Source organism: Nematolebias whitei, chromosome 17 (genome assembly GCF_014905685.2).
Source record: "Nematolebias whitei isolate Nwh7 chromosome 17, NemWhi1, whole genome shotgun sequence".
Taxonomy (NCBI): domain Eukaryota; kingdom Metazoa; phylum Chordata; class Actinopteri; order Cyprinodontiformes; family Rivulidae; genus Nematolebias; species Nematolebias whitei.
Window position 1 is genome coordinate 8126992 of NC_056514.1, and position 27147 is coordinate 8154138.

Sequence of the window (27147 nt, forward strand, 5' to 3'; positions counted from 1 at the left end):
CTCCCTTTCTCTTTTCTCTTAAAAATCGTTTTAACCGTTGAGAAGCTAAGCTACGAGCTAAGCTAACAGGCCGACCTCAGGGAAAAAAAATCTCCATCTTGTTGAAGCTCTAAAATTCACAGTTGAAACCCGTGCCTTCGTCTAAAAAAATTGTTTTTCTCTGCAAAAAGATGCTGAGAACTTGTTTACTGATTTTTATTAAAAGATTTGTTTGACAAATGCTATGCTAAAGAGTTCAAACCACACAGAGCGTCCGCCATTTTGAGAACCGAAAAACAGGAACAAGAGACAGCCCATGTCATGTCAAGGGGCCTCCCTCCCCTTTTTCTTAGAGACATGCTGCTCTCTCTCTCTCACTATCCATCCTTTGCTTCAAACAGTCTAATACTGCCATCCAGTGGTCAAAAATACTACACACAAAAATTAACCAAAATTTCATCTTAAATTTGACAATTACTAATTATTGTCAAATTTCAAACAATATTATCGTTTATCGCAATAATTTCTGAGACAATTAATCACCTAGCAAAATTTGTTATCGTGACAGGCCTAGCTTTTTTTCTTTCTTTTTTTTTCCCCTTGTCCTGTCCGGCATTGTGACACTCAGAATTATTGTCTGATTGTCAAGGTGATGCCCAACAGATTTACTTTCACAAGCAGAGCATTATGGCTGGCATTAATGCTCCACTTGATATATGAATAAAACTTTATTAGAATTTGCTTTGGGTTTGTTTCAGATGTAATGGACATGGGAATGAAAAACAAAGAAGAAAACAATGCAGAAAAGTGGGAGATGGGTTAAAATGTAAAGAAGGAGATAAGAGTACAGGAGAGAGAGAGGGATAAAGAGAACACAACACAAATCAACAAAATCTGCCTCTAGACCTGCGGAAAGAAAAAAAAAGACAAAACTGAGAAACCACAACAACAAGCAACATATATAATGATACTTATAACATCATTAGAAAGTATTTTATACAGTACATGGTAATACAAGATATATTTAAAAAAATTGGGTGGAAAAGGTGGAACACCCACACCTCCCTCCACCCTCATTCGTCCCACTCTGGACCCCTGAGCAAGCCCCTTAACCCCCACCATCTACTCCCTAAACAGGTCTCTCTTGAAAATGAGTTCTCATGGCTCAATGAGACTACCTGTATAAATAAAGGGTAAATGGGGGGGAAAAAAAAAAAAAAGAAATTTAGTGGCCACCACAACCCAACTGAGTGTGTATCTGATAAACACCTGAATCTAAACACCTGTGTGAGCATGCTTGTCACTATAAGGTTTCTCCATAAAAATGTTCAATAGTGGATGTGGGGACCCACAGACCCGTCCCCACAGGACACGATGGTAACACAGGGAAGACCGGAGCCACAGACACACAGCGGTCCCAAAGCCCGGAGCTCCACTCCCAGATAAACGATCGTCTGGGCCGGGAGAATCAAGCTTTTTCCCCAATTTATGGCGAAGCCCAGATTTAACAGGTGTGACGTCAGCACCTGGGTCTGCGCCGCTGCTTCCTGTCTGGAGCGAGTCAGCAGCAACAGGTCGTCTAGGTAAAACAAAATTCTCATCCCTGCTCTGTGTAACGGTTGCAGAGCCGTCTCCACACACTTTGAGAATGTACGAGGCGCGAGGGAATAACCCAACGGCAGCCTATTGTACTGATACTGAATCCCTTGAAAGGAGATGCGCAGGAACTTTCTGTGCTTTGGGATGATTGGGATGTGGAAGTAGGCATCTTTCATATCGATGGAGATAAACCAATTGTTTCTCTGAATGTTGTCCAACAGTTCTCTGGTTGTCAACATGTGAAACGATCCATGATCGCCTTGTTGAAAATTGACAGGTCCAAAATGGGTCTCATTCCTTCGATCCGTTTTGGAACCATGAAGTAACGTGAGTAAAACCCTGTGTTTTCCTCTCTGTCGGGAACCCTGGAAATTACATCTTTTACCAGAAGTTCCTGGACTTCTGCGTTTAGGGATGAGACCTGGTCTGGGGATGACAGAACCGTCTCTAAAACTCCTCCGAACGGTTGAGCTGCAAATTGTAGCGTATAACCCTTGTTGATCAGACGGCTCATCCATCTGTCTAGAGAGCATGTCTCTGCCACTCCGCGTAACGTTCGAGGAGTGGGCGCGCGTTTATGTGATGCGTCATGTTTCTTACGGACGTCAGCCAGTTTACAGCCTCCACCACCGTCATGTGTCGCGTAAGTGTGCTCCACGTGACCCAAGGCGAGGCTTTCTCGAAAGGGCTCTGAGCGCGCTTCTGTGCCACGCTCAGGCTGCGGGCTCACATTCATGTCGATGTGAACTGGCGTGTGCTGAGGAGAGGTGTGCGCGCCTTCATAAACATGGCGCCGTTTGGGTGAAAACTGCCGGCGCCACGGGAGCGCGCGTTTGACACGGGAGCGCGCGTTTGACACCGCTGCGGTGAGAAGCGTGCAGCTCAGGCTGAGAGCGAGGTTTCCCACTGGACTCGTTCTACGGAACACATTCACTTTCGGCTGCTGTGTCATGCGAGCATCTCGTGTGTTTCTTTGATCTGCGGTGATTTCAAAAAACCCGTTTTAAGGACACCGGCTCGTTTTGTGGGGAGGATGTGTGAAGAGAAGCCACTGTGAGGTCATTCGAACTGACAGACAAACTAAAATCAGTCCTGAGCCTGATTCTGCTGGAGGTTTCTTCCTTTTAAAAGGGAGTTTTTCCTTTCCACTGTTTCCTTTGTGCTTGCTCAGGATGAAAGACTGCGACAAAGTGAAGATTCACTGTATCTGCTGCTTCCTTAGATAGAAAACTTTTCTATGTATGTGAATGTTCCTGTAAAGTGCTCTGAGTCAACTTTGTTGTGATTTGGCGCTATATAAATAAACTGAATTGAATTATTCTTGCATAGTGAAGTACAATGAAATTACTTTCCGTACAGCCGTCCTAAAGATGGACAGAAGTAAATGGTATATGGACTGTACTTGTATAGCGCCTTTCTATCTGATCAAGATACTCAAAGCGCTTTACACTACAATCTATGTCCTCATTTACCCATTCACACAGCACTCTACTAGATCTCTACAAAGCTAATTGAACAAATCATTCTAAAGAGACTAATCAGAGCTTTATCACATTCAAACAATGATGGGAAACACATCAGAGGCAATGAGGGGTTCAGTGTCTTGCCCAGGGCCACTTCGGCATGTGACTGCTGGTGGATTCGAACCCCCAACTCTTGCATTGGAAGATGACTGCTCTAACCACTCAGCCACAGCCGCCCAAGTGTACAGTGGGCTGCAGCTTCAAAGATGTGCTGCCCCTGGATGATCTACTATTCGTCGTTGGTGTGTGATTAACCCGGTAAAGCTTGAATATGGCATCTGAATTAAAGAAATATAAACATGCGAGTTCTGCAGCCACAGGGCCTAGCGCCTCCTTGGGCTGGGATACTTACAATGCCTGGAGACTCGGCTACGTCCCCACCCGATTCCAGAGAGACAGATCTGTCGGCCCTAAAGACGGACATTCTGGCCTATTTTAAAACAGAAATCTCTGCAGTGATTAGGTTGGAGATGAAGGCTGTCCTCACATCTCGCCTTTATTAAGGGTGAGTGTCAAGCTGTGAGAGCAAAGCTGGCTAACCACGCCACGGCATTTAGAACGGAAATAGACCAGATGAAACTAAGTGTTACAGATATAGAAATTGGACTGTCCACCTGGACGGACAAAGTTGAGACTCTGAGCAACACCGTGACAACTCTGAAGGATGAGATAAATGGGCTGAAAAAATAGTGCAAAGTCGTGCAAGGACGCATGAGAAGGTGCAATGTTAAGATCCTTGGCATCATCGAGAGGCCCGAGTCCAGCTCCACAATGTCTGTTACCAACTTACTTTTTGAAGTTCTGCAGCTGGACCAGAAGCCACTGATCGATCGCTCGTACCGGACGTCATGCAGGAGGAAGCCTGTTGATAAGCCAAGAGCTACTGGCCTGAACACGTGTCTTAATTGTCTGGATCAAGAGACTGGAACGCACAATTATCTTTGTGAATCAGGAGTGGCAAAGAAGTCTTAAAAGTCACTATCACATGCAAACTAATCTGCGCACTCCTGATGACTAATTCGTCCACAGAAGGTGACTTGTGACATGTATTTGACCATTTGTATGCACAGAACATTCCTACCTTTGCAAACTGAAATGTAGAAATTTGAAAAACTGTTTATGCATTTGTGAATCTTTTAGTACCTTTGCTGATCTTATTGTAGTATGACACTGTTGATGGATCTAATCAGTTCAAGGAATGGGAGGTTTGTGGTGAAAATTCTTTTCAAGCTGAATTTCATTGAGAGAGTTTTGAGGGTTTGGTTTGATTTCACTAGTATGCAGTCACATGTTGAAGATTCCCTAAGAAAGACCCTGATCCCCCTCATAGCTTCTGATGTGTGTCCCATTAGTGTCTAAATGTGATTTAAAGCACTAACTAGTCTCTGCTAAAAAATTTGTTCAGATTATCTTTGTAGAGATGTAGTATAGTGCCGCATGGATGCTTGTGTGAATGTGTGCGTTAATGAATAGCAGTGTGAAGTCTTGGAAGGACGCATGAGACAAACTCAATAAAGACATCATTAGAGGATAAAATCAGAGGAAGAACTGCTGGGACCAACTTCCTCTTTTTTCAAACAGGAAGTTGGTCCCAATAGTTCTTCCTCTGATTTTATCCTCAAATGGTGTCCCTATTGAGTTTGCCGATTCCTACAAATATTTGGGTATCTTGGTCGACTCGCATCTCTCTTTTAAGCTTCACATGGAAAACCTAGTAAGGAAACTGAAAGTTAAACTGGGTTTCTTTTTCAGTAATAGATCCTGTCTAACCCTGAATGCTAGGAAACACCTTGTATCTGTGACTTTCCTTCCCTCCACTGATTACGGTGACATTATTTACATGAACACTCCTACAAGCACCCTGCAGATGTTGAACGCTGTCTATCATGGTGCTCTAAGATTCATAACTGGCTGTGATTATCGTACCCATCACTGCACCCTGTATTCACTGGTTGGTCATCATTAACTTCACACAGACTATTTCACTGGTACATTTTCATCTTTAAATCACTTCTTGGTCTGCTGCCTTCATACATCTCCTCCTACATGTGTGAGTGCAGCTACAGCGTGCGCTCCCAGAACATTATTACCTGCAGTGTTCCCTCAGTGCGCACTGAAGTAGGCAAAAGGGCCTTCTCCTACTCCGCTCCTGTTTCCTGGAATATCTTGCAAAAAGATGTTAAGCTCTCGACCTTGACCTCTCCAAGTGGCTTTAAACATCTGTTAAGTTCCTGGCAAAAACCAATGCAGACATGTTCCTGTTTTTAGTTTTCCTCACCACCTTATAATCTAGCTGTTTTTTTTTCTTTCTACATTTTCCTTTCCATTATCCTATACCATTTTATTTTCATTTGTTAAAAAAACCATTAAATTTGTACGTATCCTTTATGATTTATATTGTTGTCGTTGTTGTCCACTTTTGTCATCACTTTGTTAAAATTCAGGTCTCTCTTGTAAATGAGTCCCCAAGGCTCAATAGGGCTAATCTGTATAAATAAAGGGTGAATGAATGAATGTGTAATTGTGGGCACAGCTTGTGCTGTAAATCACTATTGAGTATCCTGGTTAGACAGAAAGGTTTTGTACTGTCCAGTCCTTTTAGCATGTCTTGTGTATGTGGGTCTTTCCAAGGTTGTACGCTGTTTACACTAGAGTCTGATGGTGATCACATTTTAAATTATAGTGTGAACACACACACAAACACAAACCTGATCTCAGTAAAAAAAAAAAAAAAAAAAAATCAGATTTGAGTGTTAGGACCTGTAGTGTAACTGTTGCCTTTTTCTGACATGAAATGTGGCCGTTGATGTGCGTTTAGTTAAAGCAAGTTCAAAAACAGACATAAAGTACCCTGCTCAGTATTCTTTCACACCCTGGTTGTCCTTAAGCTGTGGCCTCTCCCCCTCAGGTTCCTCTGTGTATCGACTCCTCCAACTTCTCTGTGATTGAGGCGGGGCTGAAATGTTGTCAGGGTAAGTGCATCGTTAACAGCATCAGCCTGAAGGAAGGAGAGCAGGAGTTTCTGCTCAGAGCAGCCACAGTGAAGCGCTACGGGGCTGCTGTGGTGGTCATGGCCTTTGATGAGGAGGGACAGGTGATGAGATGGTCCTGTACATTCTCAAACACAAATACACAATTACCGATGATGCTTCACTCTCCAGGCCACAGAGACAGACCGCAAGGTGGAAATCTGCTCTCGAGCCTACGAACTGCTGGTTAACAAGGTGGGCTTTGATCCCAATGACATCATTTTTGATCCGAACATCCTGACTATCGGTACAGGCATGGAGGAGCACAACTGCTATGCTGTGAACTTCATCAGGGCTACCAGGCTTATCAAGGTATCTGTCACAGACTCCTAATAGAAAATGACAATGCAAATTTCCTTTTAAATGTAGTTGTATATTTGCCCAAGTTACTAAATATGTTTGCCATCACTCAAACATATCCATTATATTCATTCATTACACACAGACTGATATATTTCAAATGTTTATTTCTTTTAATGTTGATGATTATAACTGACAACTAATGAAAACCCCAAATTCAGTATCTTAGAAAATTAGAATATTATGAAAAGGTTCAATATTGAAGGCACCTGGTGCCACACTCTAATCAGCTAATTAACTCAAAACACCTGCAAAGGTGTTCTACCTGGATTAATGAGCATGCATCAGGATACCTGCTAAGCTCTTTAAATTGTCTCTCAGTCTAGTTCTGTAGGTTACACAATAACGGGGAAGACTGCTGACTTGACAGTTGTCCAAAAGACGACCACTGACACCTTGCACAAGGAGGGCAAGACACAAAAGGTCATTGCTAAAGAGGCTGGCTGTTCACTGAGCTCTGTGTCAAGCACATTAATAGAGAGGTGAAGGGAAGGAAATTATGTGGTAGAAAAAAGTGTATAAGCAATAGGGATAACCACACCCTGGAGATGATTGTGAAACAAAACATCTGAGCAGTGCCACAGACTGATCGACTCAATGCCACATTATTGCTGCAGTAATCCAGGCAAAAGGAGCCCCAACTAAGTATTGAGTGCTGTACATGCTCATACTTTTCATGTTAATACTTTTCAGTTGGCCAACATTTCTAAAAATCCTTTTATTTTATTGGTCTTTAAGTAATATTCTAATTTTCTGAGATACTGAATTTGGGGTTTTCAGGGGTTTTCATTAGTTGTCAGTTATAATCATCAACATTAAAAGAAATAAACATTTGAAATATATCAGTCTTTGTGTAATGAATTAATATAATATACAATTTTCACTTTTTGAATGGAATTACTGAAATAAATCAACTTTCATGATATTCTAATTTTATGACCAGCACTTGTAAATATGTATATGTATGTATGTATAAGTATGTATGTAGTAAACTATGCTTTCTGGTATTCTATATTGCTTAAAAGTATAGTTTCCTCAAATGACTGGGGTGGCTGAAGTTCAATCTCTGGTGGGCAAGTTCACCATTGCACCCCCCTCCCCATCGTTACACCTTGCAGATAATAAAGTTTCTCTTTCACTCTCGATCCCACAGACAAGAACAAAAAAAAGTACCTCTGTTCTTCTACACACAGCAACTCCTACCAGTTTGTCTTACATGATATACATTAAGGTTTACGTGCATTCACTTTTCAATTCCAGTCCCTAAAACACTCGTCTCGTAAACTACAAACATTAACTATTTAAATCCCTCAGCAACGCCCATCTGCTTACTTCTTGTTAATGTTGCTCTCTGTTTATTCTGGCTAAGTATTTCCACCAGTGATTCAGATGCAGAGTAGATCATTTTTGTGCTCTCGTGTTTGTATTGTAGGAAACTTTACCTGGAGCCAGGGTGAGTGGAGGTCTGTCCAACTTGTCTTTCTCCTTCAGAGGTATGGAAACCATCAGAGAAGCTATGCATGGAGCATTTCTGTATCACGCCATCAAGGTAAACACGATCACTTGGCCTTGTGTTCAAATGCACATAATGTTCCGTCTTGTGTTGTCTGGCTCTTCTTCACCTTCTTGCCTTCTTTTCATTCATAACTCTGCAGTGTGTTGTAGCATTGTAGTGGTACTAGGCTTTTAATTGTTAATAACATTTATTAACGCAAAAGTCAGTTTCAACCCTGTTTAATTACAATACAATTATACATATATGTAATACATGTAATAATACTTGTGGTTGCTACAGATGCTTTTTTAGTTGTCATAAAAGAAAAAATTGTCAGAAAATCATGCAAGTAGTCAGTTTGTCTATTAAGACATGTCCTTTATGACAACATAAATTATGAACGTGTGCAAAATTTATTCTTGACTTGTATGAGAACATCTGGATTTTGTTGCAAGTCTGTGATTACTAATGTCTGTAAAAATGGATACAAATGCAGCCTATTGCCAGTACGGTTGGTTAGTTGATAAATGCTGTTGCAAATGTGTACATATACAAATGACTTTCAAGTGTGTGTGCAGCAGGTTAAAAATGATTCACTCCCCTTGGCATTCTCTGTTTTGTTGTCTTCCAATCTTGAATTAAAAAGGAATTTTAGAGGGTTTAAGATATTTAAATAATTACATTCAGGCAGATGCTGTAGTAAATGGTAAATGGACTGTATTTATACGGCTCTTTTCTGTCTTATCAAGATACTCAAAGCTCTTTACAACACAATCTGTGCCCTCATTTACCCATTCATACAGCACTCTACTAGATATTTACAAAGATAATTGAAGAAATAATTCTAGGGCGGCTTATGGGGCAGCTGTGGTTGAGTGGTTAGAGCAGTCAACCTCCAATGCAAGAGTTGGGGGTTCGATTCCACCAGCAGTCACATGCTGAAGTGTCCCTGGGCAAGACACTGAACCCCTCATTGCCTCCGATGTGTGTCCCATTAGTGTAGAATGTGATAAAGCACTGATTATTCTTTGTACAAGTATAGTAGAGTGCTGTATGAATGGATAAATGAGGCACAAATTGTGTTGTAAAGAGCTTTGAGTGTCTTGATGAGATAGAAAAGTGCTATAAAAGTGCAGTCCATTTACCATTCTATAGAGACTGCCGATAATCAGTACTTTTAGATCACATTCATACACCGATGGGACACACATCAGAGACAATTGCTATGTTTACATGCACAAAATTCTTTGACCGGATTGAAATTTTTTCAGATTAAATAATCCAAATGTATCTTTTACATGGGCACAATCTGTTCACGACGAGCATAAACATGCAGCGGGCTTTGTTCTGAACAGAAGTACTGACATGAACAGAGTGGTAAACTCTCCTTAAAAAATCACAGAAGAAGAAGTTCTACATCCGGTTTACTTCCGGGATGAATGTAAACAAACCTGAGCGCCCAAAATGGACCTGCAACAGGTTTTAATGATGGTGTAGACGTTGCTGCACTCCCTGACAGAGCTGCAGGGAATACAGATCATTTTGAGCTCTTTGAAAGTTTTTAGTTGCAATGTGTCGCTCACCGACCAGTTTTGCTTCCCTGACATGCTAATATTATTAGCATTAGCCAGGCAGAAATGACATACAGTGAGGTAAATAAGTACAAACTGGATTCCAAAAAAGTTGGGACACTAAACAAATTGTGAATAAAAACTGAATGCAATGATGTGGAGGTGCCAACATCTAATATTTTATTCAGAATAGAACACAAATCACAGATCAAAAGTTTAATATGAGAGAATGTATCATTTTAAGGGAAAAATCAGTTGTTTCCAAATTTCATGGCATCAACAAATCCCAATAAAGTTGGGACAAGTCCATTTTTACCACTGTGTGGCATCCCCCCTTCTTCTTACAACACTCAACAGACATCTGGGGCAGAGGAGACCAGTTTCTCAAGTTTAGAAATAGGAATGCTCTCCCATTCATGTCTAATACAGGCCTCTTAACTGTTCAATCGTCTTGGGCCTTCTTTGTCGCACCTTCCTCTTTATGATGCGCCAAATGTTCTCTATAGGTGAAAGATCTGGACTGCAGGCTGGCCATTTCAGTACCCGGATCCTTCTCCTATGTAGCCATGATGTTTTGATTGCTGCAGAATGTGGTGGCATTATCGTGTTGAAAAATGCAGGGTCTTCCCTGAAAGAGATGATGTCTAGATGGGAGCATATGTTGTTCTAGAACCTGAACATAGTTCTCTGCATTAATGGTGCCTTTCCAGACATGCAAGCTGCCCATGCCACAAGCGCTCATGCAACCCCATACCATCAGTGATGCAGGCTTCTGAACGGAGCGTTGATAACAACTTGGGCTATCCTTGTCCTCTCTGGTCCGTATGACATGGCGTCCCAGTGTTCCATAAAGAACTTCAAATCGTGACTCATCTGACCACAGAACAGTCTTTCATTTTGCCACGCTCTATTTTAAATGACCCCTGGCCCAGTGCAAATGTCTGAGCTTGTGGAGCTTGCTTAGAAATAGCTTCCTCTTTGCACTGTAGAGTTTCAGCTGGCAACGGCGGATGGCACGGTGGATTGTGTTCACTGACAATGCTTTCTGGAAGTATTCCTGAGCCCATTCTGTTATTTCCTTGACAGTGGCATTCCTGTTTGAGGTGCAGTGATGTTTAAGGACCCGGAGATCACGAGCATCCAGTAGAGTTTTACGGCCTTGACCCTTACGCACAGCGATTGTTCCAGATTCTCTGAATCTTTTGATGATGTTATGCACGGTTGATGATGATAACTTAAAAGTCTTTGCTATTTTATGCTGGGTAGCACCATTCTGGTATTGTTGCACTATCTTTCTGCGCAACAATGGTGGAATTGGTGATCCTCTTACCATCTTGGCTTCTGAGAGACACTGACACTCTGAGAAGCTCTTCTTATACCCAATCATGTTGTCAATTGTTGTTGGCTTTTCCCTCTTCAGGGGTCGTCACAGTGAGTCATCCTCCTCCACCTCACTCTGTTCTCTGCATCCTCTGTCCTCACTCCAACTACCTTCATGTCCTCTCTAACTGCTTCCATATATCTCCTCTTTGTCTTTTTCTTGACAGCTGCTTTTCTAACATCCTTCTACCAATATTCCCACGGTCCCTCCTCTTGACATATTCAAACCATCTCAGTCTGGCCTCCCTAACTTTATCTCCCAGTTGTTCAATATGTGCTGTACCTCTGATGATCTCATTCCTAATCTTATTCATCCTTGTCACTCCTAAGGAGAACCTCAACAACTTCATTTCTGCCACTTCCAGTTCTTTCTCCTGTCTTTTTGTCAGTGCCACTGTCTCCAGACCATACAGTATAGCTGGTCTCACCACTGTCATGTAAACTTTTCCTTTGACCTTTGCTGACACCTTTTTTGTCACAAATCACTCCTGAAACTTTTCTCCATCCATTCCATCCTGCCTGGACTCTCTTTTTCCCTTCTTTACCACATTCCCTATTTTCCTGGACAGTGGATCCCAAGTACTTGAAGTCCTGCACCTTTGTGACCTCTGCTCCTTGTAGCCTCACTGTTCCACCGGCCTCTCTCTCTCATTCACACACATGTACTGTGTTTTACTATGGCTGACTTTCATTCCTCTTCTTTCAAGTGCATACCTCCACCTCTCCAAGTTCTCTTTCACCTGTTCCCTGTTCTCACCACAGATCACAATGTCATCTGCAAACATCATAGTCCATGGGGATTACTGCCTGACCTCATCTGTTAGACGTTCCATCACCAAAGCAAACAAGAAGGGGCTCAGAGCTGATCCTTGATGCAGTCCCATCTCCACCTTGAAGCTCTCTGTCACTCCTACAGCATATCTCACCAATGTCCTGCTGTCCTCATACATGTCCTGTACCAGTCTAACATACTTTTCTGCCACTCCAGATTTCCTCATGCAATACCACACCTCCTCTCTGGTACTCTGTCATACGCTTTTTCTAAATCCACAAAGACATATTGGAGTTCTTTCTGACCCCCTCTGTACTTCTCCATCAGCATTCTCAAAGCAAAAATGTCATCTGTGGTGCTCTTTCTTGGCATGAAACCATACTGCTGCTCACAGATAGTTACCTCTCACCTAAGTCTTGCTTCCACAATTCTCTCCCAGATCTTCATCGTGTGGCTCATCATCTTAATTCCCCTGTAGTAGATCACCCTTTTTCTTAAAAATGGGCACCAGCACACTTATTCTCCATTCCTAAGGCATTTTCTCACCCTCATATATGCCATTGAATATTTGAGTCAAAAACCTCTCTGCCATCTCTCCAAGACATTTCCAAACCTCCACTGGTATGTCATCAGGTTCTACTGCCTTCCTCTTCTTCATTCTTTTCAGAGCTTTCCAGACTTCACCCTCACTAATCTTTCCTACTTCCTGGTCCACAGTTTCTATGACCTCTACTCTTCTTTCTCTTTCATTCTCTTCATTCATTAGCTCCTGAAAGTACTCCTTCCATCTTCCAGTCACACTCTCCTCACTTATTAGAACATTACCATTCCTATCTTTAATAAGCCTAACCTGTTACACATCCTTTCCAGCCTGATCCCTCTGTCTTGCCAGTTGGTACAAGTCCTTCTTGCCCTCTTTAGTGTCCAGTCTCCTATACAACTCATCTTACGCACTCTGCTTTGCCTTAGCTACTTCCCTCTTTGCTCTATGTCCCATCTCCTTATATTCCTGTCTCCTCTCTTCAGTCCTCTCACTGTCATATTTCTTCTTGGCTAATCTCTTTCTTTGAACGGCGTCCTGCACTTCATTATTCCACCACCAGGTTTCCTTATCATCCATTCTCTGTCCAGATGACACACCAAGTACCTTCCTATCGTTCTCTCTAATTACTGTTGCTGTAGTAGCCCAGTCATTTGGAAGCTCTTTCTTACCACCCAGAGCCTTTAACAGCTCCTCTCTGAATTTCTCACAACATTCTTCCTCCTTCATCTTCCACCATTTGGTCTTCTTCTCTGATTTTACTCTTTTTCTCTTCTTCACAACAGTAGTCATTCTACACACAACCATCCGATGCTGTCTGGCCACACTCTCCCCTGCCACAACCTTACAGTCTCCAATCTCCCTCAGGTTTCCTCTTCTACACAGAATGTAGTCGACATGCGTACTCCTTCCTCCACTCTTATAGGTCACTCTATGTTTCTCCCGCTTTTGAAAATAGGTATTGACTATAGCCTTTTCCATACTCTTGGCAAAATACACCCCATCTGTCCTTTCTGGTTTCTTTTCTTGACACCAAACTTACCCATCACTTCCTCATCCCCTCTGTTTCCTTCACCAACATGTCCATTCAGGTCTGCTCTGATCAACACTCTCTCCTCCCTGGGAATACTCTCTATCACTTCATCCAGATCTTTCCAAAATGTATCTTTCTCCTCCTCATCATATCCAACCTGTGGAGCATAACCACTGATTATGTTTAGCATCAGACCATCTACTTCTACCTTCAGGCACATCACCCTATCTGACACTCTCTTCACCTCTACTACATTCTTTGCCAACTCCTCCTTCAGGATCACCCCTACTCCATTCTCTTTCTATCCACACTATGGTAAAACAGTTTGGATCCTTCTCCAATGCTGCGAGACTTGCTGCCCTTCCACTTGGTCTCTTGGACACATAGAACATCTACCTTTCTTCTCTGCATCATGTCAACAAGCTCTCTACCTTTGCCAGTCATTGTCCCCACATTTAGAGTTGCAACCCTCAGTCTTACATTCTTCACTTTCCTCTTCTCCTTCTTTTTCCTGATATTTTTCCCTCCTCGTGGTCTTCGACTAAATTTATTTTTAAAATCATGCATTGTAATTTCAGGATTTTTTAAAATTTAGATTATGTCTCTCACAGTGGACATGCACCTCAATGAAAATTTCAGACCCCTCCATGATTTCTAAGTGGGAGAACTTGCGAAATCGCAGGGTGTTCAAATACTTATTTTCCTCACTGTAGGTCACACGTGTGCGGTCAGGTCAGTTTTTCACGATCAGAAAAAAAAAAGAAAAGATTAAGTATTTACATGGACACCATTCGGGTTATGAATCGGCATAAACCACCTGTTTCGTTCTGATCACAAATTCTTTCAGATCGCGCAGAAAACGGGGTGTTTACATGACACATTTTTATTCTGAAGCGGCCGTTTGATCCGATTACTTATGTCTATGTAAACATAGCTATAAAGGGGTTCAGTATCTTGCCCAGGGACACTTCAACATGTGACTGCTGGTGGAATCAAACCCCCAGCTCTCCCAATGGAGGACGACTGCTCTAACCACTCGGCCACAGCCGCCCCAATATGTCTTTTTGGTCAATCTCCAAGAGCTTCGTCGTTCTGTCCACATGGTATTTGTGTTCATTCTTCCCATCCAAACTGCTGCAGCTCCTTCGCAGGATCACTGGTGCCCATGTCCAGTCATCACTTTGCGAGGGGCGGGGGACACCCTGGAAAGGTCTCCAGTCCATCACAGGGACACATAGAGACAAACGAGACAAACAATCATTCACTCTCTCACTTACACCCGTCCTCTTTAATTGCAACCTAATACTCTACCCGTCATTTGCCCTGAAAGTTAAGAATACAGAACAAAATTTGTTAAATTTTTTAATTATTAAGGAACACAAATCTAAAATTAACTAAACAATACTTAGTTTTTTAGGGAGTGGTGTCCCAACGCCTGTATCGGTATCTATATCAAATCTGATTCCAGCCTCAATTGCTCATAAAAACACCCTAATGCTTCAAATGAATATCACTTTTATGCTTGGTGACATCATTTCCTCTTCCACTTTGCAAGTAACCGAGGATAAAAACAAATGCCCATAGTTTAGAGATATTTTATGATAAACATGGGTGATGTTAAGACAGCAGATTTATGTGTTCTCAAGTCAATGTGTAATATATAAGTACTAAATCATTAACTACTCAGTATCAGTATTTAGTATCAGCGCCTACCCAAACTGAATTACTGGTACTTGTACTTTGAAAAATAAAAACTAAACAAAAAAAGCTAGTATTGGGACATGTCTAATTTTAGGGGACAGTTAGCAACTCTATCAGGCATCTTTGTTGTGAACTGTGGAAAATCTTTACTTAAAACTATGAGAGAAAAGCAGCAATTAACCTACGTACATGAAGATCAGTGAAAATACTTTTCTTTTTTTGATGGTGTTAAAAATTGAACCGTGATCTCTTGTGACCTTTGCCAGGATGGTATGGATATGGGGATTGTAAATGCCGGGAACCTGCCAGTGTATGATGACATCGATAAGGAGCTGTTGTTACTCTGTGAGAACCTCATCTGGAACAGAGACTCGGATGCTACAGAGAAACTACTGGCCTATGCACAGGTATACACAAAGACTGTTGCACAGTACCACGCTAGGCTGTTAGGTTTTTGGTTAATTTTCAGTTCAAGCCTGTCACTGAATTCTTAGTGTAGGAAAGCAGGAATCCAGTCTTATGTCAGTTATATGTTTTTGTATGCAAATATTTGCAAAACTATATTCTAGGTTCCAACAACGTTCAGTCAGGTCATCTGGATGGATGACCCGTCCAGATGACCTGACTGAACTTTGTTGGATTTTATACCTGGATTATTGAGCATGGACTTTGGTATATTCTAGGTTGTACACATTATTTGAGCACAGCTCAGCCCACATCATACTCTCCTTGACCTGCTTTATCCTCACCTTGGCTACTGCCCCCATGCTGGAAGTTAATCTAGCAAAGTACATGTATGAAATAAATATAGGCTGATTTGGACTAGTTTGTCCAACTAAGACAGGACTGCCCAATATGTCGATCGCGATCTACCAGTTAATCACAAAAGGTATGGGTAGATGGTGTGGCATTAAAAACATAGATGTCAGCCTATCATCCATCTATGAAACTTGTCACTTGATTGACAGACAGGGCAGACAGATCTGTCTTGATTGACAGACAGGGATACTGGCAACAGGAAGACTATTTATGCTATGAATTAATGAACGGAAAAGGGGTATGATTATATAAGTTAAACTTCATCATACTCCTTTTCAGACTCACAGTCACCAAAAAAGTGGAGTATTTACATGTATTTGAGTATATAAAAATTGAGTATGTATATTTGATAAGATATTGTATTTACACTTAGAAACATGAAAGTCTTTATTATTATGTTTTGTTGGTGAAATGTCTGTCTGAAATAAAAAATTATCATCATCAGCCAGTCTGAGGCCCCGTTTACACGATGTGAAACGTTTGACCGTTCATTTACTGACAACAGCCTCATTCTCCCTGAAACTTAAGGTTTCTGACTCCAGGTCTCAGAATGGAGATTTCCAGGGGAACCCCCCACAGTGGTCTGAAATGCTCTGAAGTGAAGTCTCACATGTGCAGTACAGACAGCTGCAATCCAGAGTTTTTCTGCACTAATAGTTATAATAAATGACAGACTATTTTTGTGCTGCTCACCCTTTTTCAGCATGTAGGAGCAAAACTAATACAATCCAGGCTCCAAAGAGATGGTAGTATATTCACCAGTTTGGACATACACTACATGGACAAAAAAAGACGCCACCTGGATTTAACTAATCAAACATGTACGAGCCTCCTGTTGGATAATTACTGCATGGGTGATTATCTTTCAGCTGCAACAAGTTATTTAACCCCAACTGGTGCAATGAGTTGCTTCTCATTTCTTAAACAACCATGTCAAAGACACATTGCGTGGTCGTGGAAAAGATGTCAGTCTGTTTGAGAATGGTCAAATCATTGGCATCAATCAGAGAAAACATCTAAGTAGATTGAAGAAACTACTAAAATTGGATTAAGAACTGTCCAACGCATCATTAAAAACTGGAAGATAGTGGGGACCCATCGTCTTCGAGGAAGAAATGTGGCAGTAAAAAAATCCTGAATGATCGTGATCGGTGATCACTTAAATGTTTGGTGAAATCAAATTGAAGAAAAACAACAGTAGCACTCGGGGCTATGTTTAATAGTGAAAGTAAGAGCATTTCCACATGCACAATGTGAAGGGAACTAAAGGAACTGGGACAGAACACTTGAGTAGCCTTAAGAAAACCACTAATCAGTGAGGCTAACTGGAAAAAAAATGCTTCAATTTGCTAGGGAGCATAAAGATTGGACTCTGGAGCAATGGAAGAAGGTCATGTGGTCTGACGAGTCCAGATTGACCCTGTTCCAGAGTGATGGGTGCATCAGGGTAAGAAGAGAGGCAGGTGAAGTGATGCACCCATCATGCCTACAGCATAGTCATCAATGTAAGATCTTGGGAAAAAATTAATGCAGCACTGGATGGAAATAGATCTTCTGATGGTGCAGAAGCTTATCGAAACAATGACACAGTGAATACATGCTGTAATCAAAGCTAAAGGTGGTCTAACGAAATATTAATGTTTGACCTTTTTTTTGGTGGCAAATTTTTTTTTTGCCATGCAGTGTTACTTATCATTCAAATACTGCATGCACAATGAATGCAGCTGAGCCCAGCGTCAGGGTTGCCAGATAAATTTAAATTGTCTTATTTACCTCCTTCTTTTCTGTGCACATGTTCAACAAATACAATGCACACCTCATCTTAAAAAAAACTTTACTGAGCACAAATGACAGTTTAGGTCAAAATACTATCATTTTAAAAGCGACATACCATGGTTTATAATTTCCTATCTGGCAACCCAACTGACATGGAAACTACAGTGTTTTCCTGTAAACCCACTCATTTTTTTTTTTATTACCCTCAATAAACATTGAAAAAACACTCAAGTTTCCAGAGGTTGTTCTCGTGTAAACGGGGCCTTATAATTGGTAGATCACTTTGACTTGGTCATTTTAAAAGGAGTTGCAAGATGAAAAAGGTTGGGCACCCCGATCTAAGATTATTTTCCAACAGTGTAGTAGAAGCTGGGCATTCAAGGCTGGAACCTCAGATAATTTCTGTCATGAGGAGAGCTTATGTGCAGGTGTCAAAATATATACAGCCCTACTGCTTTACAACACTGGTTCCCAAATATTTCAGGCACGGACCCACAAAATAACAATGGAAGGGACTTGTGACCCCAACTATTGCTGATTGAACTGGGTTTTTTTTCAATTCAACCTTTATTTATACAGGTAAATCACACTGAGCCTCAAAGACTCATTTACAAGTGAGACCTGTTTGGACAGACAATAAAAAATTGTGAAAATGTCACACAGGGTTTGGAGACAAAAAAATTCCCAACACACTCTTAATCTTTGGTTGAAGGTCAATAGCGTGATAATGAAAAATATCTTGCACATAAACACATAATGATGCAGACATTCCACAGGGGTGGGTTGGGGGATGTAAGGATGGTGAGTAGTCCAGAGGCAACACACAGAGACACTGCAGAGTTCAGATAAAATCACTCAGTTTAAAAAGTTCCCTTTGGAGAGATTCGTACACACTCGGGAGATGTCAAGAATGACCAAGGACAAATCCAGAGTCCTGAAATGATGACAGAATGTTTATTCAGCTGAGCTCCTCTGAAAAGTCCATGGAATTCCTCGGTAGGAAGGAGGGAGGGGTAGAGAATCAGATTTACAAAACTTTCAGGCTTATTGAGATAAGATGACCTGTCAAGGCCAGTCAGGGAGCCAAATTCTGATAAACACAATTGTTTTGGGGACAGGCAGAACTTTAATAACATCTACCTTGAGACTGTGTCGGTCCAATCTGTTCCGAAACGTCCAAATTAAATGGCCACACCAATGGACCATGCCTGAGAGTAATCCTCGAGATCTGATCCATCCTGCCAAAAGCAATTGAGTCTGGGTGCTTGAGGCACGAACCAAGCCATCACATAAGGCAAGCAGCCTGACCAGGTCCAAATTTGCTGCCGACGACTTCCTTGATTGTAGATAAACCAGGAACCAGCCAAATCCAAAAAGCAGGAACCAGTTATCATAAATCCAATTATATATGCGTCCTTAAAATCCATCAATGACAGCAGAGATAGACATGTCATCAAGTCTTCCAAGTCAATGAGATATCCAACTGCGTTCGTGCCAACAGGGCAAATCGGTTCACCTAAAGCCTGTCTTCACTTCAAAGAAATGTTATCAATTGTGTTGAGGGACCAACTGACCAAATCCAAGTCCATAAATTATGATTTGTAAGATTTGTAGAAGAGAGGCTCTAAAGCAGTTTCGCAGACAGACAGAGCAAAGCGAAGCGTAAAGGGAGAGGAGGAGAAGACGTCCGCCCTTGACAAGAGCAAGTGTTGAGTAAACATACAATATTTAATCTAATTAAACAAGGGCATAATGGCAACACAAACATACCTTATAACTATTTTAACACAAGGTTTTTTTAATCCAATTTTGACTGTTTGCCTTAAATATAACAAAATATCAAATTACGATCTGTTGTTAAATTTAATTTTAAACGTTTAAAAGTACTGAAGATTGTCTCAAGACCGTCACTTAGAGCTTAGCGGCCCACAGTGAGGTTCTAATATGAATTTTGGGAACTACTTCTCTGGAATTATAAAACTAAATGGAAATGTGTTTGAGATGCATGAGACTGTGAACATTTTAGGATAAATTTTGTCAAGAGCTTATTTTAAACATGTTGTTTTGTCCAAAACTCATTGAGCTGCTGGATTTAACAGAATGGTGGATTTTGTTAACAGAACAACGTGAAAGGAGGGAAGAAAGTGATTCAGACAGATGAGTGGAGGACAAAAGATGTAGAGGAACGGTTGGAGTATGCCCTCATCAAGGTAAAACACAGCCAGTTACTGACATGTATACCGTACAACTCTTTCTATATCTGTATGAAGGTCCCCCTTTACAATCACATAAAGATTCCCTGTAATTTTCACTGAAGATGGAACCTAGAGAATAAACATTTACAGTACCCATTGGTTCAGTTAAGACTTGGTTACAAAAATATGATCTCATTAAATCTAAATTCGTATATAAATCCATGGCTATTTTTAACAGTGCCATACTGCACTTTCATAAACATGTTTGTTTGTATTGGTTAAAAGCTAATATGTTTCAGTATATCCTGATGCATGCTCAATAATCCAGGTAGAAAAATCTAAAAATGTTAAGTCAGAGTTTATTGTCATTCGCACCTCATGTGGTACATGTGGTGGAGCGAAATTATGTACACAGGGTCCCAGTTACATCCAACAATAAAATGTAAAAGAAAAACAATGATAACATCTAAGATATGAACTAAGAAAAACATCAACTAAATATACACTAAGCACTAATAGCATAAAAAACATTACTTCGAACATCAGCTAAGTTAGGTCTTCTGGACGGATTCTTCTTGTTGAAACGTTTCATCTTTTATCCAGAAGACTTCTTCAGTCTGAGGAGCTGTAACAAATTCAGTCTTATAAGGTCATTTTCACACCTGTTAGTCCAGTAGACTCTGTTCGATTAGGGACCAAAATGTGGAACATTTGTTTACGTTTTCAGCTGGTGTGGTTCACATTCATACTAGGGCTTTAACAGACTACTCAAGTAATCTACACATCGATTCCTAGGACATCTATCGAGTTTTTTAATTTCACGTTGAGTATTCGTGGTGACGTCATTACATCGGTGTTACGTCATTGCGTCACGTGCAACTTGATCCGCACCGGGCGCGGGTTACAAAATGGATTCCTCCAAGCAGGCAGATGGAGCAGAGCAGGCCCAATCTTGACAAACAGGTAGAAATGCATCAATAGTATTGAAATATTTCACTAAAGATGAATCTTCTGGTTCAACTACCGTAAGGAAACAGAAAATGAATCAACTTCCTGACTGTTTGGAGCTCATTGCGAACCGGCGTTACACCATATTCTGTGACTGTATATTGTGACCGTAGGGGGCGGTGTTGCATGCACTAATTAAAGTTAATTCAACTGAAAAATTATAAAAAGACAAAATTATGGAATCTCTCATATTTCCCTCAAACATGTTTAAAGAAGAGACACCGCCTTTGGTTCGACATTATTCTAACCCACAGATGTACAAATCACAAAACAAGCATTACACTTTAAATTAAAGCTAAACTTTAATTCAAAGCTAAAAATAATTTGTATACTAGAAAAATAATCTGTATACAAGAAACAAAACCACAATGGGTGCAAATACATCAAACGATGAAGAAAAATATAGAATTTTAAATATAGATATCCTGATGCATGCTCAATAATCCAGGTAGAAAAATCTAAAAAAGTTAAGTCTGGTCCTCTGGACATTCAAAAAACAAACAAAAAGGTAGAAATGTTTCTTCTTTCATCCGAAATACTTCTTCATTCTGAGGTGCTGTATTCAGCTCAGTCTTATATAAATAACTATGAGCTGAATACAGCACCTCAGACTGAAGTCTTTCGAATTGGACACGCCTCCAGAATCTGTCCTAAAGTGCAGGTGCAAATCCAGGCTGAGCTGAGCCAGGCTGAGTGGCGGTGTGCAGGGCTGAGCAGAGTTGGGGCTGATTAGGGGCAGTGCAAAAGGGGCATAAGTAAGCAGCGCACAATACAGATGTGCCAGCTAAAAAGCAACACAGACGTGTCTGACTTTAACCCCCCACACCTTCAACAAAAATTACGGAAGATATGAGCACCCGGCCAAGACAAGTAAACTAAGGGAAACACTGTATACATGTATTTTTTTGTTGAATAATGTTCTTGCTTTTCTTTTTTTATTTCTTTTTTCTTGTGTCGTTACTGTCAGGGCATAGATAAATATGTGGTGGAGGATGTTGAAGAGTGCCAGACCCAGTTGGACCGCTACAAGCGACCCATTCACATTATTGAGGGCCCCCTGATGAATGGTATGAAGGTGGTGGGGGATTTATTTGGAGCTGGGAAGATGTTCCTGCCGCAGGTATCACTTTTCTCCACCCTTTCAGTCAACTTGGTGTGACCAGTTATCTTTTTTTTATTTTTTTGCTATTACAAATTAGCACTATTAAAATCTAATTTAGTTGGATTTATGCTTTATTGATCAGCTATTGATCCTTTATTGATCCTTTGCAGCAGCAGTTGTCACCCACAGACAACAGCATCAATGAGCTATTCCTAAAATATTAATACTAACACTAAAAAATACTCTAATTTTCACACAAATTAAAGACAAATTGTATGAATTCCTACAGAATTAATTAATGTTTAGTTTGTCGTAGCCAACATCGTCATATAATAATGGTGACACTTGATTTCAGTGCTTTATGTAAGAATATCAACTTTTTTTGTTGTTGTTGAAAATCAGCACTTCGGTTGGCCTTGTTGCAGTTTTAAGTACTTTATAAATAAAGTGGTATGTTACTGTAAACAGTTTTTTTTAATCGGACGTTGGATACTAAAATGTAGAAATGTATGAATTGCTTCAATACAAACCTTTTTCTTGTTTTTTTCTGATCATAAGTGTAATGAACGTTATTTAATTAATTTCTTCAAATGATTTTAAATAAAACAACAATGGAGCATTTCTGATGGAGTGTCCGACCCACCGGGCCTTGTGTTTGCAGGTGATCAAGTCAGCCCGGGTCATGAAGAAGGCCGTTGGTTATTTGATTCCTTTCATGGAGAAGGAGAGGGAAGAAATGATGGCATCATCAGGGTCGGCTGAAGAGATGGTCAGTCACTAAATCTGAGGGTTTGGGGAAAGCTACACTCGTAACATTTGTTTAAATGTCTTTTGACATAATATGAATTCCTTTCACAGACATTCTTATGTGTAAAAAAAATAAATAAATAAACGTAGTGACCCATTTTGGCTCTGCCCATATTTAGTTTAACACCAATCTGATTTGGATAACATCTCCCGGTTAAGTGCTCTCATTATTCACTCGTGCAGTACAAAAGTTGTGCAGAAAATCTAATTTTTAAACACTGATCATTTGTTCTACAATAGTCAGAAGATGTCATCATATATCAGGCAAGTAACTAACAAGAAAGGTCTCAGATTGATTACAAATATGTTTTAATAATGTGTCTCAATGTGAAATCTTTATCTTTAGTCAGTTTATCTTCTGTCTGAATTCTGTTCTGTAAGCAGAGCCTTCCCCACATATGAGATCAGAAATTTATAATAGTGGTAATTTTTAGTCCTAACAGAACACATTTCAGGTCAGAATGTCATTTTTTATGAGAAAATACATTTTTACATTTGAATCTTCTACAGAAAAACAAGTACATAAGTACAGTGGGGAGAACAAGTATTTGATACACTGTTGATTTTTCAGGTTTTCCCACTTGCAAAGCTTGTAGATGACTGTAATTTTTATCATAGGTACTCTTCAACTGTGAGTGATGGAATCTAAAACAAAAATCCAGAAAAATACAATGTATGATTTTTAAATAATTAATTTCCATTTTATTGTGTGAAATAAGTATTTGATCATCTATCAACCAGTAAGAATTTTGGCTCTCACAGACATGTTAGTTCTTCTTTAAGAAGCCCTCCTGTTCTCCACCCATTACCTGTATTAACTGCACCTGTTTGGACTCGTGACCTGTATAAAAGACACCTGTCCACACACTCAATCAATCAGACTCCAGCATCTCCACAATGCCCAAGACCAGAGAGCTGTGTAAGGACATCAGGGATAAAATTGTAGACCTGCACAAGGCTGGGATGGGCTACAGGACAATAGGCAAGCAGCTTGGTGAGAAGGCAACAACAGTTGGTGCAATTATTAGAAAATGGAAGAAATACAAAATAACGGAAAATCTCCCTCGGTCTGGGGCGCCATGCAAGATCTCACCTCGTGGAGCATCATTGATCTTGAGGAAGGTGAGGAATGAGCCCAGAACTACACGGCAGGACCTGGTCAATGACCTGAATAGAGCTGGGACCACAGTCTCAAAGAAAACAATCAGTAACACTCTACGCCGTCAAGGATTAAAATCCTGCAGTGCACGCAAGATGCCCTTCCTCAAGCCAACGCATGTCAAAGCCCGTCTGAAGTTTGCAAATGACCATCTGAATGATCCAGAGGAGGAATGGGAGAAGGTCATGTGGTCTGATGAGACAAAAATAGAACTTTTTGGTTTAAACTCCACTCGTCATGTTTGGAGGAAGAAGAATGATGAGCACAACCCCAAGAACACCATCCCAACCGTGAAGCATGGCGGTGGAAACATCATTCTTTGGGGATGCTTTTCTGCAAAGGGGACAGGACGACTGCACCATATTGTGGAAGGATGGATGGGGCCATGTATCGTGAGATTTTGGCCAACAACCTCCTTCCCTCAGTAAGAGCACTGAAGATGGGTCGTGGCTGGGTCTTCCAGCATGATAACGACCCAAAACACACAGCCAGGGCAACTAAAGAGTGGCTCCGTAGGAAACATCTTAGGTCCTGGAGTGGCCTAGCCAGTCTCCAGACCTGAATCCCATAGAAAATCTTTGGAGGGAGCTTAAAGTCCGTGTGGCCCAGCGACAGCCCCAAAACCTGAAGGCTCTGGAGGAGATCTGTATGGAGGAGTGGGCCAAAATCCCTGCTGCAGTGTGTGCAAACCTGGTCAAGAACTACAGGAAACGTCTGATCTCTGTAATTGCAAACAAAGGTTTCTGTACCAAATATTAAGTTTCATTTTTCTGGTGTATCAAATACTTATTTCACACAATAAAATGGAAATTAATTATTTAAAAATCATACATTGTATTTTTCTGGATTTTTGTTTTAGATTCCATCACTCACAGTTGAAGAGTACCTATGATAAAAATTACAGTCATCTACAAGCTTTGCAAGTGGGAAAACCTGAAAAATCAACAGTGTATCAAATACTTGTTCTCCCCACTGTACATACACTGCAGTTCTATCAAAACACATCAGATTAATTCATTCAACCTTTATTTATACAGGTTAATCCCACTGAGCCTCAGGGACTCATTTACAAGAGAGACCTGAATTTTAACAAAGAGTGATGATGACAGTGGACAACAAAGACGACAATAGACAGTCACAAAAGAGGCATACAAATTAATTAATTAATATATATATATATATATATATATATTTTTTTTTACAAATCAAAACAAAATAGCAACCAAACAAAAGGACAGTCAAAAGGAAAGGTAGCAAAAAAAAAAACCAGAATACCAAAACCACAACAAAACAGCTAGATTATAAGGTGGTTTAGAAAACTAAAAACAGGAACATGTCTGCATTGGTTTTTGCCAGGAACTTAGCAGATGTTTGAAGCCACTTAGAGAGGTCAAGGTCGAGAGCTTCACATCTTTTTGCAAAATATTCCAGGAAACAGGAGCAGAGTAGGAAAATACTTTTTTACTTAGTTCAGTCCTCATTGTGGGGACACTGCATGTAACAATGTCCTGAGAGTGCACGCTGTAGCTGCACACATGCAGAGACATGTAGGAGATGTATGAAGGCAGCAGACCAAGAAGTGATTTAAAGATGAAAATGTACCAGTGAGAGAGTCTGTGTGAAGTTAATGATGTCCAGTTAACCAGTGAATACAGGGTACAGTGATGGGTACGGTAGTTACAACCAGTTATGAATGTTAATGCACCTTCGGGTCCCGAGTCACCTGCCCTGCCCCTACATAGAACTCTTTGAGTTTTAGCTTATCTACATCTGAAGATCTCCTGATTTGAAAAATGTAGAGAAAAACAGAGTCCTTGTTTTCCTAACTCCGTGTGTTTCCTAACTCAGATCCCTGATGTTCTCCTCTGTCTGCAGGATCCTTATCAGGGCACCATTGTCCTGGCTACTGTCAAAGGAGATGTTCATGATATTGGCAAGAACATAGTCGGTGTGGTGCTGGGCTGTAACAATTTCAGGTAAAAACGTGTGTGCAGTCATGCCTCGCTATATCGCAGTTCACCTTTTGCAGTTTTACTGTATCACAGGTTTTTTAAAACCCGTTTTTTTTATATTGAGTATACTGTACATCCTGTGCAGTACTGTACATTCATCTTATCAACATCATCTTGATTGCCATCACCAAAGTGTGTTTAAGAGCATATGAAGTGTTTAGAAGAAAGTGGGAATGTCATGATCCATGTCTGTCTCTTCACCACGCCCACCTGCTCCGCTGTGATCAGCACAATTCTTCTAACCTTGCGGCTGTAACATTTAAGAGCTTCCCTGTCCACTATTCGGTGTCGGATTATTGAAAGACTTGCACAAGTAAATCTCCAGCGATGATCTCATGCTCCTGACTGATCCCCTCATCCTGACCAAGTTTCTGTGTTCCTGTTTCACCTTGCTTCTGTCGGACACCTGCCAAGCTTTTGATTTCTGGACATCAACCTTTTTTCTGTGCTCCGACCTACGAGTATTTCCTGAACCTTAGATAAGAAGTTTAAAACCTGTCTCCTTGTGTATGACCCTTGCCTGTTCTCGGACTAACCCACTGAGTTCTGGACGGACCTAAACTAAGCATCGACCACATTCAAGACTCAGCTCTTGTGATGTTACTACTCTCTCCATCCACCCCAAACCATAACCTTGTAAGACTCGAACTCTTGCATATGTGGGTGCCAGGTCCTAGGAGGTTAACCTGGGGAAGTGAGTCTAACCACTGGATCAAGTCCCCTGATCTGAGCTCTAAAAGAGAGTCAGGGTAAGGAGGACCCTCTGACCTCTTTAAGGAACAAATTGGATTCATGATGACAACTAGATTCTACTGCTTGGTTGGTGGAATCTGGTTGTCTACAAATTCGTGTGGATGTGTTGAAGCTTGACAGTGCTCGGACTGAATGTGGAGCTGTGACAGGGAATTGGAGCAGCTGTTATCAGGACTGTGATCTCCCTGGCAGCACTCATGAATGGTGGAATAATCTGGAGAAGCTGTGAGCTCGACTTTTGGAGCAAAGGATCAATTCGGCTGTTTTGGAGTTTCCATCAGAGAATATGTACAGCAAGACTTTAAAGGCAGAAACAACAATTAACGAGTTCTGCCTGACCCAAACTGTGGCCTTGACGCCGGACTTATCTCAACTCTTCCTGGAGTGTTTTGAAAACAACAAAGATGCTTTGACTGTTTCCTCACCCCTCCCTTCCCCAAGGCCGTGGACATGTGACAGAACCTCAACTGAGCTGAAGATGAACGTCACCTCTTATCTGGACAATGGCTGAGGGGGGGCTCTGGACTATGCTA

The 27147-nt window shown here is 40.9% G+C and overlaps 1 protein-coding gene across 1 annotated transcript in view; it reads left to right on the top strand.

The window, feature by feature from the left end:
• mtr (5-methyltetrahydrofolate-homocysteine methyltransferase) overlaps window positions 1-27147 on the top strand; it is a 103835-nt gene that overhangs the window by 27080 nt on the left and 49608 nt on the right. The window contains exons 14-21 of the mRNA XM_037691576.1: window positions 6010-6195; window positions 6263-6442; window positions 7923-8039; window positions 15250-15390; window positions 19699-19788; window positions 21749-21901; window positions 22545-22652; window positions 25725-25825. Coding sequence (XP_037547504.1) covers window positions 6010-6195; window positions 6263-6442; window positions 7923-8039; window positions 15250-15390; window positions 19699-19788; window positions 21749-21901; window positions 22545-22652; window positions 25725-25825 — 1076 coding nt within the window. The remainder of the gene's footprint in view (window positions 1-6009; window positions 6196-6262; window positions 6443-7922; window positions 8040-15249; window positions 15391-19698; window positions 19789-21748; window positions 21902-22544; window positions 22653-25724; window positions 25826-27147) is intronic.